Source organism: Amia ocellicauda, chromosome 1 (assembly GCF_036373705.1).
Source record: "Amia ocellicauda isolate fAmiCal2 chromosome 1, fAmiCal2.hap1, whole genome shotgun sequence".
Classification (NCBI taxonomy): domain Eukaryota; kingdom Metazoa; phylum Chordata; class Actinopteri; order Amiiformes; family Amiidae; genus Amia; species Amia ocellicauda.
In genome coordinates, this window is record NC_089850.1 from 19,500,542 (window position 1) to 19,514,475 (window position 13,934).

General features: G+C 42.0%; 2 protein-coding genes across 2 annotated transcripts in view; one reads left to right on the plus strand and one right to left on the minus strand.

The window, feature by feature from the left end:
• Window positions 1–18: 18 nt before the first annotated feature.
• smyd3 (SET and MYND domain containing 3) overlaps window positions 19–13,934 on the plus strand; it is a 224,055-nt gene continuing 210,139 nt past the window's right edge. The window contains exon 1 of the mRNA XM_066697874.1: window positions 19–237. Coding sequence (XP_066553971.1) covers window positions 74–237 — 164 coding nt within the window. The 5' untranslated portion in view covers window positions 19–73. The remainder of the gene's footprint in view (window positions 238–13,934) is intronic.
• Window positions 5,268–6,142, minus strand: LOC136768310 (serine/threonine-protein kinase pim-2-like). Its single transcript, XM_066722843.1, has 3 exons — window positions 5,734–6,142; window positions 5,484–5,627; window positions 5,268–5,359 (listed from the first exon to the last, which is right to left on the minus strand). Exons 1-3 carry the CDS (start codon window positions 6,140–6,142, stop codon window positions 5,268–5,270), a joined length of 645 nt encoding a protein of 214 aa, XP_066578940.1.

A 13,934-nucleotide genomic window follows, 5' to 3' on the forward strand; every position in this document is an offset into this window, starting at 1 on the left:
GGCCTCAGGAGCCTTCCGGGTTGATTTCCGCACATGGGTGCTCAGGCGCAGGTCTTCGCCGGCTCTCAGCACCATGGCGCGCACACTGCGGCGCTTCTGCAGCCCGGGCAGAGGCAACGGGCTGCGGGCCGGCGCCCCGCTGCGGCCCGGGGAGCTGCTCTATGACTGTGAGCCGTTCGCCTGCACTGTTTCCCGAAAAGGCAGAGACCGTGACACCTGTGAGAGCTGCTTTGCCAGGTAAGCCCACCAGCTGAGCGCGTCTGTGTCTCTGTGCTGCGTTAGTAATGGAGATCAGCACCCTGTCCACGTCGCTGTCAGCAACAGTTTGTTCTCAACGCGAGCGAAAGCTGGCTGTAAATTGAGGTTTTTCCATATTAGTATCTGTGTACCAAGTAACATCACAAGCATGGAAGACGATATCTTTTTCCGCTTTAGCGGTGTTAATTGCATTATTAAATAATTCGTACTTTTAACTTATTTTGTGAGATCAGTGACAGTAGATACGTTTTATCTGTCAAGCGCTGTAAACTGAGATGAAGTGCCGCTCTTGGGGCATCAGTTATCAGACGTTTCTTTTAAAGCTTGATAGATAAGTGTTTAACAGCCATCGTTTAATCTGATGGTTTAAAACCGGTACCTTGTTTATCGACTGACATCTATCTTGCTAACAACAGTACAACTAAACATTTCCTGTACAGAAATATAGAGCTATATGGATACATCTATGGCCGTTAATTATACTGTGCAAGTGAGTGGCCACAGAAATAAATTACCATTTGCGAATGGTATCTACGAACGTTTTCAAGTGTAACACGGATCTAATGGGGCAGATGGGCTTAGAATTGTACACTTGTGGGTTTTTTAGAGCACTTTGCATTTTATTTTACTTTTATTTTCTGCCATGCATATTAGTGGCAGTGCATGGCATGGCATGGCAGTCTACAGAGATGTAGTTCTAGTGTTGTGGTCATCATGATGGAGGCAGGATGGGTGGAAGAAACAGGCAGTGCCATGTGAGCTCTACAAAAAGGCGGACCCTTGGAGACCAGCAGTGTGCGGCTCTCTATCACTGCCAAGGTCAACGCTGTTTCCATCACCAAGAAGTTAATGTTGCCAAGCAGTTGAAGATCCGCAGCTTGAGGCACCTTCTTTACAGAGGTCAGCTGGAAGGCTGTGGGGTCAAGGTGCAGGAGGTTGTGGTCTGCTAGCTTCCCGATTTAGGAAGATTTGCAGGAGGAGTTGGCAAGAGATGCATCAGTGGCAAGTAAATAAGTTTCCACCACTGAGAGTTTGGCTCTGTCTCTATCACTTTTCCCAATGTGAGTTGTTTGCTTAGTTACTATACTTACTTTTAAGGTTTCAGTTTGATAGAAAAACTGGCATAAATTGCTCTACATATTCACCACAAGGGGTTACTGTTACTCTGATATAGGGGTATCTCCATACACGTGCTCCGTCCCAGGTTGGAGCTGTGTTGCATTCCAGCAGGATCATGCCCTGTGAGTCTGATCAATTGACCCGTTAAAACCGGAAGAAGGTCTCCCAAGAATTATCACATTTGTACAAGCTTATTTTTTTATATATATTATATACAGGCTAGTTCCAACTTACGACAACTTCGACTTGCAACATTTCATACTTGGGACAAAGCTCATAAGCACCATTATTTTTCAGTTTCGACTGACACAGATTCTGTCTTTACTTACAACAAATGAGTCAAAATACAGCACATTCTCGCTCCTCCAATTAGTTTAAAGTTTTCCTCCTCCTAAAATGCCCCTTCACGTATGCAAGTCAGCTTCAGGATACAGCCAAAATATTTTACCTAGCGTCTTGTCCTTATGCATAAATATCGGCAATTGTCCCCCATGAAAGCAGAAGGTGCTAACAATCACCGGTACGGACAGGCTGCCATAGTTTTCTGAACTGTACAACTGCAGAACTCTTGCATAACAGTAGTGAATGAATGGTATAGAATTTAACGATGCAGTTATGTTGCCTTTCCATTAGAGTAAGAAGTAAACAATTAAAATGTGTCATAAGTTACATTTCTTTCTTTATTTGCCTATGTATGCCATAAGGAATGGAATACACATGTACCAGCAGTCCATTCAGTGTCTTTTCTTTAGCTCTTGACTACAAACCAAGACTAGGTGATTTAGATTGTACTTTGACTATATAGTAAGCTTGAAGAGAGCGCTTATTCAACTGTTAATGATATACTGGAAGATTCATGAAGCTACCGCTGAGTGCCATGCATAAATAATAATAATTTTCAACTGTCCAATATGCCAGTTTGTATTTGTATATTCATAGGCTTATAAAGTGCATGCTTATACAACTACAGCACACTTTTACTAGGAATCAGGATGGTCAGTAGAGAAGGAATTTTGTATTGTGCCAATTGGCTAATTGTGTCAGGGTTGGATTTTGAATATTTAACTGAACGTGAAATGTTATTTAAAATCGGGTTGCTGCTGGATGTGGTAGTAGTTGACCTGCATGTGGCCGTCTTTCCTCTGTGTCCAAAAACTCCAGCTGAATGTGCAGAATGATGACGGGAACACTGTACTGCTGAGGTGCCACCACTCCCCTTTGAACAGTTTTCTTTTATTACTTTTGATAAGCCAGTCATAGTATAAAACAACACTGAAAAACAAATGCTGATTGAAAGTGTCTCAGTCTGATAGGACATTGCTGTCATTCTCTTGTTGTGACTTTATGTAGCCACTAGATGCCCCACTGAGGACGTTTTCTTCCCATTGTCAGCAACAACATACCATTAGCTTTTCTAGTGTTTGAAGATAATGCCAAATATTATAAAAGCTAAAACATTCAAGGAAAAGCTTATTTTTAAAACTTAAGAAGTAACAAAATACATGTGCATTAATATGCTGTAATCATTAAATATATGTTCATTACATAAGCTGTAGTCCTTCAGTCTGTGGTAGCTGCTGAAGTCCTGTTCTTCAATGCTACAATGGCACATAGTTTTACCATGAGGGTCAGTTGTTGTTGTTGCTGCACTGTTTTGGCTTGTTACGAATTGCAGTGTTTGGATTGTGTTTGTTACTCGTACTATCTTGAAAGTGTTTTACCAAGCTCTCTTTCTGTCGCAAGTTAACAGAGCTCTTTTATAGAGAATATATTGGCAGCGCTGGAAGTCAAAAGCTATAAAACTAAAAATTGTAGGAAGACCATTTATAAAGCAAATGCCCTCCCCCTTTAAACAGCTGTCTGGCTGACTCTTAATACAGCCCAAGAAAAGTTATGCATATTTAACCCCAATTCCGAAAAGGTTGGGACAGTATGGAAAATGCAAAAAAAAAGTCATTTGAAAATTAAATTCACCCTGTACTATATTGAAAACACATTATTAACACATTATTTGATGTTTTACTTTGCACAACATGCGTGCGTCACTACCAGGCAACAATAAAAACGGCATGCTGGGAATTGTAGTTCTGTCTATACAATATCCAACCGTGTTGGATTATTCGCGGACGCATCTGTTGGCAGATTGGCGAGCCTCGACCCATCCTTGCTCCTAGATTTTTGGAGGCTCCTTATATACTATGATTACACGATTGCCTCACCTGTTTCACATCACCTTCTTATTTCAACTTGTCACATCATTATTAGTCCTAAATTGCCCCTGTCCCAACGTTTTTGGAACGTGTTGCATGCGTCAATTTCAAAATAAATGTTTAACTTCAAAAAACTATGCAGTTGATTAGGTAAAACATCAAATACCTTGCCTTTATGTTTTTTGTTTAAATACAAGTCAAAGTACATTTACAAATCACTCCTCTTTTTTTTTATTAGCATTTTCCATACTGTCCCAGCTTTTTCGGAATTGGGGTTGTATACAGCAGGGGGGATGTTAAGACCAAAGGAACAACGTCCAAAGATACTAGTGCACAGTATACACCCAATGAAATAAGGTGGTGTGATTCCTCATGAACTAATATATGAATGGCACAGGATTAACACATGAATATGTCATGCACTTCATCTTGGATGTTAAATACATGTATAACAGGTTTAAGGTTCATGTGCCCAATATCAGAACTTGGATGATGTGCATGAGGTATTGATGTGTTAATACTATGGTATTCATATTAGTGTTACACAGAATGTAGTGGCATGTCGTCTTAAATGTTCTCCAATGCTGGTCAGTTGCTTCTAGAAGTACTGTACCCTGAAGCACAACCCCCCCCCCCCCCCCCGGATATTTTCTGGTAGATTATGATAGATGTCATTATTTCGTTTCGCCAAGTGCTTTTTGTGTTGTCATTTGCAGCATATAAGTTAACGTATTGATACTGTACTGTAATTTCTGGTGCACTTTCTGTTGTTGAAGCTCTGAACAGCTGCTCGTTATTGAATTAGAACTGCGCTCATGTTTATAGTGTATTGTGACGCAGTGGGGGTTGGGTGTGGTGAAGTGACATGTAGGCAGGGTCACAAGCAGAGATTCGCAGGACTCTGAGTTCAAGGTACAACAGGCCGGCTTTATTTTAGACGGAAGGCTTTGCCATGATGAGCATTCAGAGAGACAAACCCAAACGGAAAACACCTCTCTTCTTTGAGCTCTATCAGTCCCATCAGTTCACCAAACAAGTAGGCAAGGAGAGTTCGTAGCCCGTCAACCCAGGGTATATACAGCCCCCCTCCTCGTCCCTGTCCACAAGTTGTGAGACAGAGGAGTAGTGCCTGGGTCCTCCTTTTATACAGGCAGGCCCTGAGCCACCTGTTCCTGGTTGTGGGTCAGCTGACTGCTTGTGGAGGTCAGCTGACAGCCAACCTGAAGTTACGTGCCTGGGCTTGTGGGCACTGTAGTTTCTATCCCTGGTGCTTTAGGCCTAGCAGCAATGAAACTGAGTGTATGGCCAATTTCAGTCTAAGGTTTTCAGTAGGACTGAATCCCAATCGGTGGTCGAGCTGCATGGCTCTCAGGCAAACCTACAAAAAGAGAGAAAACAAGATAGGGTTTGCGGCTGGATGAGACATGGTTGATGAAAGTGTAATACATTTAGCAATGCAGAGCAAAAAAAATAAATAAATCTGTTTTTGCCACCCTGATTGAGAAATGGGTAATCACTTAAAAAACGGTGTTTCCTTTTGACATGCTTTATAGCAATACGACTGTTATTTGTTGGTTTACATTCATATTCATGCAAAGCTTAAACATGCTTATTCACATTGGAGGCATTTTTTTTTATTATTATTTAATTATTACTCACCTTCCAGCCAGTGAGATGGATTCACCTCATCGCAGTATAGCGCAGGATGCCCTCCAGTGAGGGCCGGACCTTGGGATTGTGGGCCAGGCAGTCGCGAACCAGGTCCTCGAAATCTGTGGGGTGAGAGAAGGAGGGAATGTGTTGGGGGATGTCCTTGGATCAGTAAAGCACTTCAGGTGAGCTGATGGTCTTCTGCCTTAACTGTGGTGAGCTCTGCTGGGAAGTCCCCCAGCACACCCTGCACGATCTCCTCGTCTGTTTGGAAGGGTAGATCCCCACAGGTTATGGCGAATAGCAACACGCCCAGGGACCGGACCGTGTCTGGGACGCCTCTGTAGCCAGAGTGCTGGATCCACTCAGGAGGTGTGTAGTGAGGAGTGCCTGCAGACACAGGAAATCAGTCGCCACAAACAGCTTAATGTCACTATTCAGACTTCTGTGGATCTGTTTACCAGATATATGAAGTGGCTGCAGTTTTAATACAGGCCCCACCATTTGGGCCACCGACACTCACCACTGAAGGTGCTGTAGACAGAGTCCTGAAGATCGCAGCCGCAGCCAAAGTCCAGGAGTTTGAGGTCACCAGTGTCCAGCTGCACTAAGATGTTCTCTGGCTTGACGTCCCGGTGCAGGACTCCTCTCTCGTGGCACAGCTGCAGGGTCTGCACCAGCTGACGCAGGAAGTCTGTGGCCTGGTCCTCATCCAGGCGGTTCCCTCGGTCCCGAGCGTAGCTGAACAGGTCTGGGCAGGGCTCGGGCCGCTCCAGCACCAGCAGGTACTCGTTGGGCAGCTCAAAGAAGTCCAGCAGCTGGATGACTCCCACGTAAGTCCCGACCCTCTGCATGAGGAGCAGCTCCCTGGGCAGTTTGACTGTCTTTCCCCTGACAATCTGCATAAAAGCATTTCAAATGTAACCACAGTTTAGAAGACCATGAATCAAAACCTTCAGACCAGCTGCAATATTGCTACATCTACACTTGAATTAATACATTTGAATATTTTGGAATGAAGAAAAGCCTGAAAAATGATGCACATAAACCACTCAGTGCAAGACAGAGCTGTCTCTGATTTCTCTCCGTCTCAAACACACACTGGCACATTTCACTATACGATTGTATTTCCAGTTTGTATCTGATCCTCAGTGAGGCAGGAGAGGGGTTTTGCATTCTTCCTGTTCTGGAGTGTTAAACTGACATCAGATTGAAAACAAATCCATCTGTCAATGGGAAGCATTTACTGGTCAGTAAAACATCAGTGTGTACTTACAACTTCATCCCATGTCACCCAATTGATGGGGATTTATTTATTGCCACCTGAAATAATAAATAAAAAAAACCTGACGACAATGCAATAATGAATAAAAATAAATCAAACCTAAGGAATTTTTAGCACATTTAATAAACTACATTCACCACATTTCAATTCATAAACCGAGTCTGTATATTTATTTATTTCTGTTTGTTTGTTTTTATGGCCAGTGGACACCCATTCTGGAAGGAATAGCTCACCTCAAGCCCATCTCGCCTCCTGAATCCAGTGTAAACTGCCCCAAACCCTCCAGACCCAATCTTATGAGTCTCGAAATACTTAATGTTAAAAGCATCTGAAAGACATTTAATAAAATGAAGGCAAAGAAATTAACATTAATGATTTGAAGGAAAACTATTTTGGGGGAGATATAGAAATATTAAATCCTGTGTGTTTTAATTAATTTGATAAGTATAAATGTCTTACAAACTGTAAGTGGTCATTATTAAATCCTTTTTTATTTAAAGCAGTCAGAAGAAAAATTAAATTACATAAGAGAAACTTAAAACAAGGAAACATTTAAATATTTAAATTTAGTATTAATATTTTTAATTTGTTTGTAACTGTTTGTAACATAATAGTGCCTGAATAGATCCAGAGTTATTTAATTTTCAATACAAATAGGAGCTAATACAAATGTGAACGTCATCTGTCGTCTCTAACCTCTTCTTGGGCAGCCAGATGACGTGACAGCGGGGAAGTGGAGAGGAGGGCCGTCGCTGTCCGTCTCCTGGCTGTCGGTGCTGCAGCGTTGAGCGCTGGGAGGAGAATCTTGGTCAGAGAACGACAGTGCTGGCCACCATGCACTCTTGACCCTTTTCTCACTGTCCCCCTCAGCTCTGCTCTCCCTGCGCTTTCGCTTCAGAGTCCGATTCCTCGGTACTGAAGGTCAGCTGCTGGTCTTTCTCTTGCCCTTTCCCTGCCTCTTCCCTCCATACTTTTTCTTCCTCTCCTTTCCTGTCACTGGGCCCTGCTGCCCTCCAGCCTCTCTCGCTGAGAAGGAAACTTCAAACAATGAATGACTGTCTAGTATTGACAGTTAGTCAAAGAGCAAATTTTAAACCCAGTTCATATTTATGCATTTATTTGTCTGATGACTTTATACAACTTTACTTACAAGAGTAAGAAAATATTGTGTTTAGTACAGAGAAAAAATATTTAAAATATTGGTAATGTATGTTTACTGACTGAGATGAGTACATTTATTTTGTGTTTCAAACTTCCACTTAGAACATTTGAGTTAAACGTATCTAAGTTTCATACCATATGGAAACTTTAAGGAAATTAATATTCATAATAAAAGTAATTACCTTTAATAATTTTAAGGTTGATTTAATTAAAACCTTGTAACCTTTATTGAATATTTATTTCTTCCCTTTAGTCAATATTGATAAATAATTTTCTATCCATTGTTGAAGTTAACTCTTATATCACTAAGCTGAAACAATATCTGTATGTTAACTGTGCATGAACAATATGTGAAAACTATAGCTTTATTAACTTAAACCCCCGCAGTCATGGCAACAGCACTGATGTCATAATAGTTATAGGAATTGTATTAGTTCTGCTTCATGATGTCATCAAAAATTGTAGTGTCATGATCTATACGAATATTTAACCTTCCAAAATAAGCGCTTATGTATAGTTTTGTCAAAAAGTAATCCTTCTAACCCAATGTGTGTGTGGAGGGGGGGGCAGAGGTTGCTGCCATTTCGGACACGTTTACGAAACCTCAGTTTATAAATTACATAAACTTTCCTTGGTGAGGGCTTTACCTTTATTTTATTACCTTATTTGTATTTTATCAATTTAGTATTCATTCATGTACATTACCGTGTTTATGCAATTTTCATGTGCAGAACAGTATATAGGTTAAATATAGGGTAACTTATGCTTACAACTTTTAACATTTTAGCTTGACTTATAACGATAAAAACAAAAATCTGACATACATACAAAACTGACCTGTGACATGCCGTACATCAAAACATGCCTGTATATGGAAAATCTGTCTACCCCCTTTATGAAATTACATTTCATTGTTTATTTACTTTTTTGCATCATTTATATGCTTATTCACTAGGTTATGAACTTAATATAAGGACTTCTGTTGCTTGTGTGCTCTGGGATTGTGCAGGAATACCAAAGAGTGATACCTAGTGTTTAAATTTGCACCTAAGAATGTGGTACAGATGTTCACCAGGCTGCTGTTATCAGTGCATGTCTGGATGCTGTAGCTACAAGTAATGGACCAAGCTGAATTTTAGGGTTAGCGCCATTTTACACTTGTGGGAACCTTAACGTGCAATATGAGTGCAATCAAAAAAACAATTATACAAATTTTAATTTGATTTATTCCATAGAAAACATGATGAGGTGAATATCTACAACTCTGAGCTCAGTTGCATGGTGGGCATCGGTGCACAGTAGTGAGAATTATCAGCCAGACTCTGCACATCCCCACCGACAGTCAGCTGGGCTCTTGTTCTTCCTGTTCTCCAGGTCAGTTGGGAGCCCACTTGTCCTCTGATGGGCTGGAGGAGGAGCAGACTCTGAGGGAGCTGGAGAAATTAGAGGAGGATGCAGTCTCTGTGCCTGAACCCCCCCTGCAGGAAGCCCTGTTCACCCACCGCCTCTCCAGGGCATCAGCTAGGATGAGCTTACAGACCACTGACTTGGCTGATTGACCTGTTACCCGCAGAGACCCAGCGAGAGGCAGGATGTGCGCTGTGGAGGCCCCGCTGGTGGCTGAGGTGCGGTGCGGGGCTCCAGGAAAGCAGACGCATGAACCTGCAGGAGGCCAAGGGAGAAGAGGAAGGCAAAGTGGAAGATCCAGACCTCCTGTCTAGTGCTCCCCGGTCCTTCCTCATTGGTCTTCCTCCCTGGGCCCAAGCAGAGAGAGACACAAACACAGAGCCCCCCCTCCCGATGGCACTTCAATCTGAGGAAACTCTGTCTGCTGGGAAACTGGTTGACTGTATAATAGGACTGTGGAGACCAGCCCATGTGATGAGTGTGGGACCTCACTCCAGCATCCCCAGTGCTCCCTTAAACTCTTATAGATCATCACGGTCCACATGTAGTAATAATAATATAGTGCATCATCTCCTGACATGTCTGTGAGGTTTCCTATGAGACACACACAGGCCCAGCACTATGCGTATCTTTGTAAAAAGCAAGTGCAGTTGAACTGTTGTGATATTAAAATGACATTTGGTAGAATAATAATATGATAATAGACACAACTTTAGCACAAACAATCACACAGTGGATCATATTTCAGTTTTATTTTGTGTAAACATCTGTTCAACCACACCTTTGGGGACTGATTTGTGAAGTTGTTTTAGTTGTAATGACTGTAATGAAATGTCTGGACACTAGATGACAGTGTTGCTGCTTGTCTGACTTAAAATCGAGCGCATCATGTCATTTCTGTAGCTGTTTCGGATACTCCAATACTCCAATCCCTGCTGTAATAAAATGGCCTGTGGTATAAATATGGCCTTGTCTGTCGAGCTGAGCCTCCTCACGGCTGACTCGTTCTGCATTTTCTCCGCTGCCTCTTGAAAACTGAATGGTTCAGGTCTTCTAATTCATCTCAGATTTTTTAATGAATCTGACAAGCCTTCCGTCATCCTAGATTCACCAAACTACGTTGTGTGTTAGAGAGTAGTAGAGTTCAGGGATTTTTACCTTTGGCGTCCTGCAATTTCTCTCGTTAATTCACAAGATGAAAAGCACACACAAGTCTTGGCCTAAGGGACAGCCGACACCAGGATGTTGTACTTCAGGGAAAACAAAATAATTTGAAAAAGCCCTGGCCGGGGGAAGAGCTGTTTAATTGTTCCCAGACTCGGAGTGGTGTTTATTGTAGTGGGAATAAGATGACAGTCGATGCTGTTGCTTCACAGGTCATTTTCTGCCATTTCAAAATGTGTATATATATAATTTGAAACTGATCCAGGTCTTCAGATGTTTCTTGACCGAGGTCAGACATGTAGGATTTGATCCCTAAATTGCTCTTTATTGTGTTCCCTCTGCCAGGAACTGTTCCTCTCCGAGTTAACACTTCATATGAGAGACGGTTGTTAGGGAATGGCCTGTTGAAAAGGCTCAAGTTCAAATCAGAACTGGCACTCCTGCATTGAGGTTGAAAGAGAGCGCACGCAGGCCTGAAACGACTGTCACTCAGCCCAACGCTGCGAGAGCACAACTCAACTGGGTAGCCGCTTTTGGCCTCGCGTATTAAATGTTCCCTTTGTTATGGAAATACTTAATCCACAGGGCGTAAGGGTCAGTCTCTTCGCTCCGGGGCAGAGAAGGGGCCACATTCTTTTACACCGTATACATTCTCAAATATTATATTTTGCTGAGGAGAGAATAGTCTTCATCCAGAGTGCAATATAATATTTTCTCCTTCTGCTCTGACTAAAAGATCATATGCCCTCTTGTTACCATTTTACCCCCATGGTTAAGTTATATACTTTCCAATAGCATCTTCTGTGTAGATATGTACACTATACTGTAATTCTGAGTTGCCTGCATATCATATGTGATGTATTGACACACTGATGTGCATGCTGGTCTGGGTTTTCTGCAGTTCTGGCCCAGCTGTTATGTCTATCTGGAGCGTCACAAAGTGACACGGTACACAACAATGGAGCAGTCTGAAATACTCGGTTAAAAAGCAAAGAAAAAGTGATCCTCTTCCAGAGCCCTTGGAAATGCCACCGTAAATGTGTGTTCAGGATTTTTGTTCGTTTGTAATCTGGGTCTTCAAAGTGTGGCCTAGATCTTAATCCTAAGAAAAAGGCACATTCTTTTTTAAAATCTTGTATTAATTTCCTGCGCCTAATTAAAGAGACGCGCAGTGAGGCGGTTGAAAATCACAAAGGCACCTCGGCCTACTGCACTGCGATCTCCATCATTAATTTGTAGCTGTGCTCCCAATGGCTGGGTCCCGCTATACAGCACTTTCTGGTTCGGCTACGTCCAGCGTGACCTGTAGTTGACTGGTTAGTGGTGCGTGAGGGAGCTAAATTTGCTGCTGATATTATTGGCTCCACTAGCAATAGCAGCGCTGTTGCGTATATAACTCCCCCACCCTGGATAATATACGTTACTGTGCTGCTGTTGTCTATTTTTAATGTAATAATTTATGTTCCCCCAGTTGTATATCAAACTGCACTGCACTGGTGTCCTTCAATGCAATCCACAGACGAAGCCAAGCACTGTTTGAATTTGAAAACCTCTCCATCTTAGAAAGGGGGTTGTTTTCTTGTGTTTGTACTTGGTTTCCCCTGCAGCTGCAGATAGTTAGCGGAGAGCTCTTAAACTGCAGACAGCCCTAACACATCGCTGGGTACCACAACTCTGCGTGACCTGCTCATATTTTGTATTATTTCTATCCTCCCCACCCTTGGTTAAATTTAATGTGGGCAGAAGGTGTTCCTCTGAAGCCCAAAGAAAAACCTCCAGTTCTGGGAAAGTTTAAAAAAACAAAACAAAACAAGAAGCGTGGCAACCTGTTTCTGTTTTAGTCATCAGGGATGGGGTTACTGAAACCCTTAAAGGTGTTTTCCGGTATGTTTTAGGTTTTCGTTCCTTTTTTTTTTTTTTAATGTTGTTCTTCACTGTAATTCTAAAGTTGTTGTCCAGTCCAGCTGCAACCTGATCTGAAGACGAGGGAAAGTGACTGGCGCGGGGGAAGATTTTGCTCCTTTGAAACTGTAGACCTTTGTAAATAGTCAGCTTTGTTCAAACCACGTTTAATTAATGCAGCGTTTCGGCTTTAAAGGGCAGCAGATGCATCTAAAGCTAGTTTATTTAGTATTATATTTGTATTGTTATTATGGTTTGAAACCACATTTATTATAAGAGCCATGAGGCAAGGCAACACTTTAATCATTTTAGTTCACAATATTTATAAACCTGTACTTGTGCCAGTTGTTAGCTGGTTTCTTTGGTTTGCTGTTGTTGTTGTTGTTGTTTTTGGTTTAGTCTGTCGACCAGAATTAAAATAACGTAGTACCAATAGTGATGGTAACTTCTTAACGGTCAAGGAAGGCCCTGATACTTGAGAGGAAAATCTCACTGCTAAAGTGTATCCTGTTGAATGACCTTTATGCACATTTGTTATGTATTTTATACTCTTCTGTCTGCTTTCTGAATTCTGTTTCCTTTGCATCCTTTGAGGAATACCACCTTATCTTTTCTAATGCTGTAGGGGAGCTCCATTGGTAAAGGTGTCTTGACTGAAGGCAGCGGTGCTTTACTCTCTGAAACATTGACACTCTTTGAAGGGCCGAGCTTAAAACTTCTGCCTTTCGTTTCCCCCACCAAACTCCCAGCGTTGACTGTCTGCCTCTGGGTAGTCGATTAACTGGGTGAGTTTAATGCCCCTCCACAGGATGCAAGTTATGTTACATGGTCATGCTGCATTGAATCAAAAGAGTCTTTAAAAGCCCTTAAAACCAACTCCAGTCTAATTAATAAAAGACCTAGGTAAATTAAATAACTGGGAGCTTCAGCTGGAATTGAAACCATGAGGGCCCCCGTGGCCCTCAGGGAATGGGGTTTGAGAGCCCTAGTGAAAGAAAACTCATGGCAGTTCTTGATGTAGATTTCTGATTTGATTTTTATTTGGTTTCTGAAGCACTAGTTTATAAATCAGCATTGGTGACTAGTTTTCTTTCCATCTGCTGCTTAGTTTTTAAACTAATACAGCTACATTTCAGCGTTGTAAGACGTACTGGCTTCGTGCTGCATATTTTCCACTTATAAGGCTGAGAAGTGATTATACATGATAAAGTCTGGCAAGCCAAAGCAGAGGGGGTGGGTAAAAAAGAAAACAGCTTTATTTTTCTCAGAAAGCAACTTACATGGTAATAATTACAATCCACAGTGACATTTCTGTGTATATAATTGCGCCCGGTTTCTTTCTCATTACAAATGTCATGTCAGTGCAGGGCGGAAGGGGACGACAGATTAAGCTGTAATTGTTCGGTGGGACAGAAAGCTGCGTTGGCAAATTTCAATAGGTCACTGTGGAAGAACATTAAAATGGAAATTGTTCTCCTAAGTTGGCGCCTCTGCCATGCCTTATATCTCTTCAGCCAAAGGTGGGTTGAGGAGGTAATGCAAGCTGCTCCTCAGTGGTCCTCAGGCTGCAGGATAAAAAATGCTGATCCAGTTATTTGTACTTTTAGGATTTCTGACAATTTCAAGGCATCAGGCTTCCCCCCCCCAGCTGAAGGCAAACACACTCCAGTATGCTAATTGTGTAGTCATGCATGTTTCATCTCATAAATGGTTGTTAAATGCATTATGCAGGACGCTGGTTTACAGAGCGCTCCAGCACAGTCAGTGCTAATAATTTT

Bases quoted from the DNA above. Each gene is read 5' to 3' on its own strand.
- LOC136768310 (XM_066722843.1), bottom strand. From the start codon at position 6,142: ATGCAGATTGTCAGGGGAAAGACAGTCAAACTGCCCAGGGAGCTGCTC. The intron at 5,628-5,733 runs GCCTGTATTAAA...CTGTGTCTGCAG, and splicing joins TCGGTGGCCCAAATGGTGGG to GCACTCCTCACTACACACCT. The intron at 5,360-5,483 runs GTGTGCTGGGGG...CTCACCCCACAG, and splicing joins AGACGAGGAGATCGTGCAGG to ATTTCGAGGACCTGGTTCGC.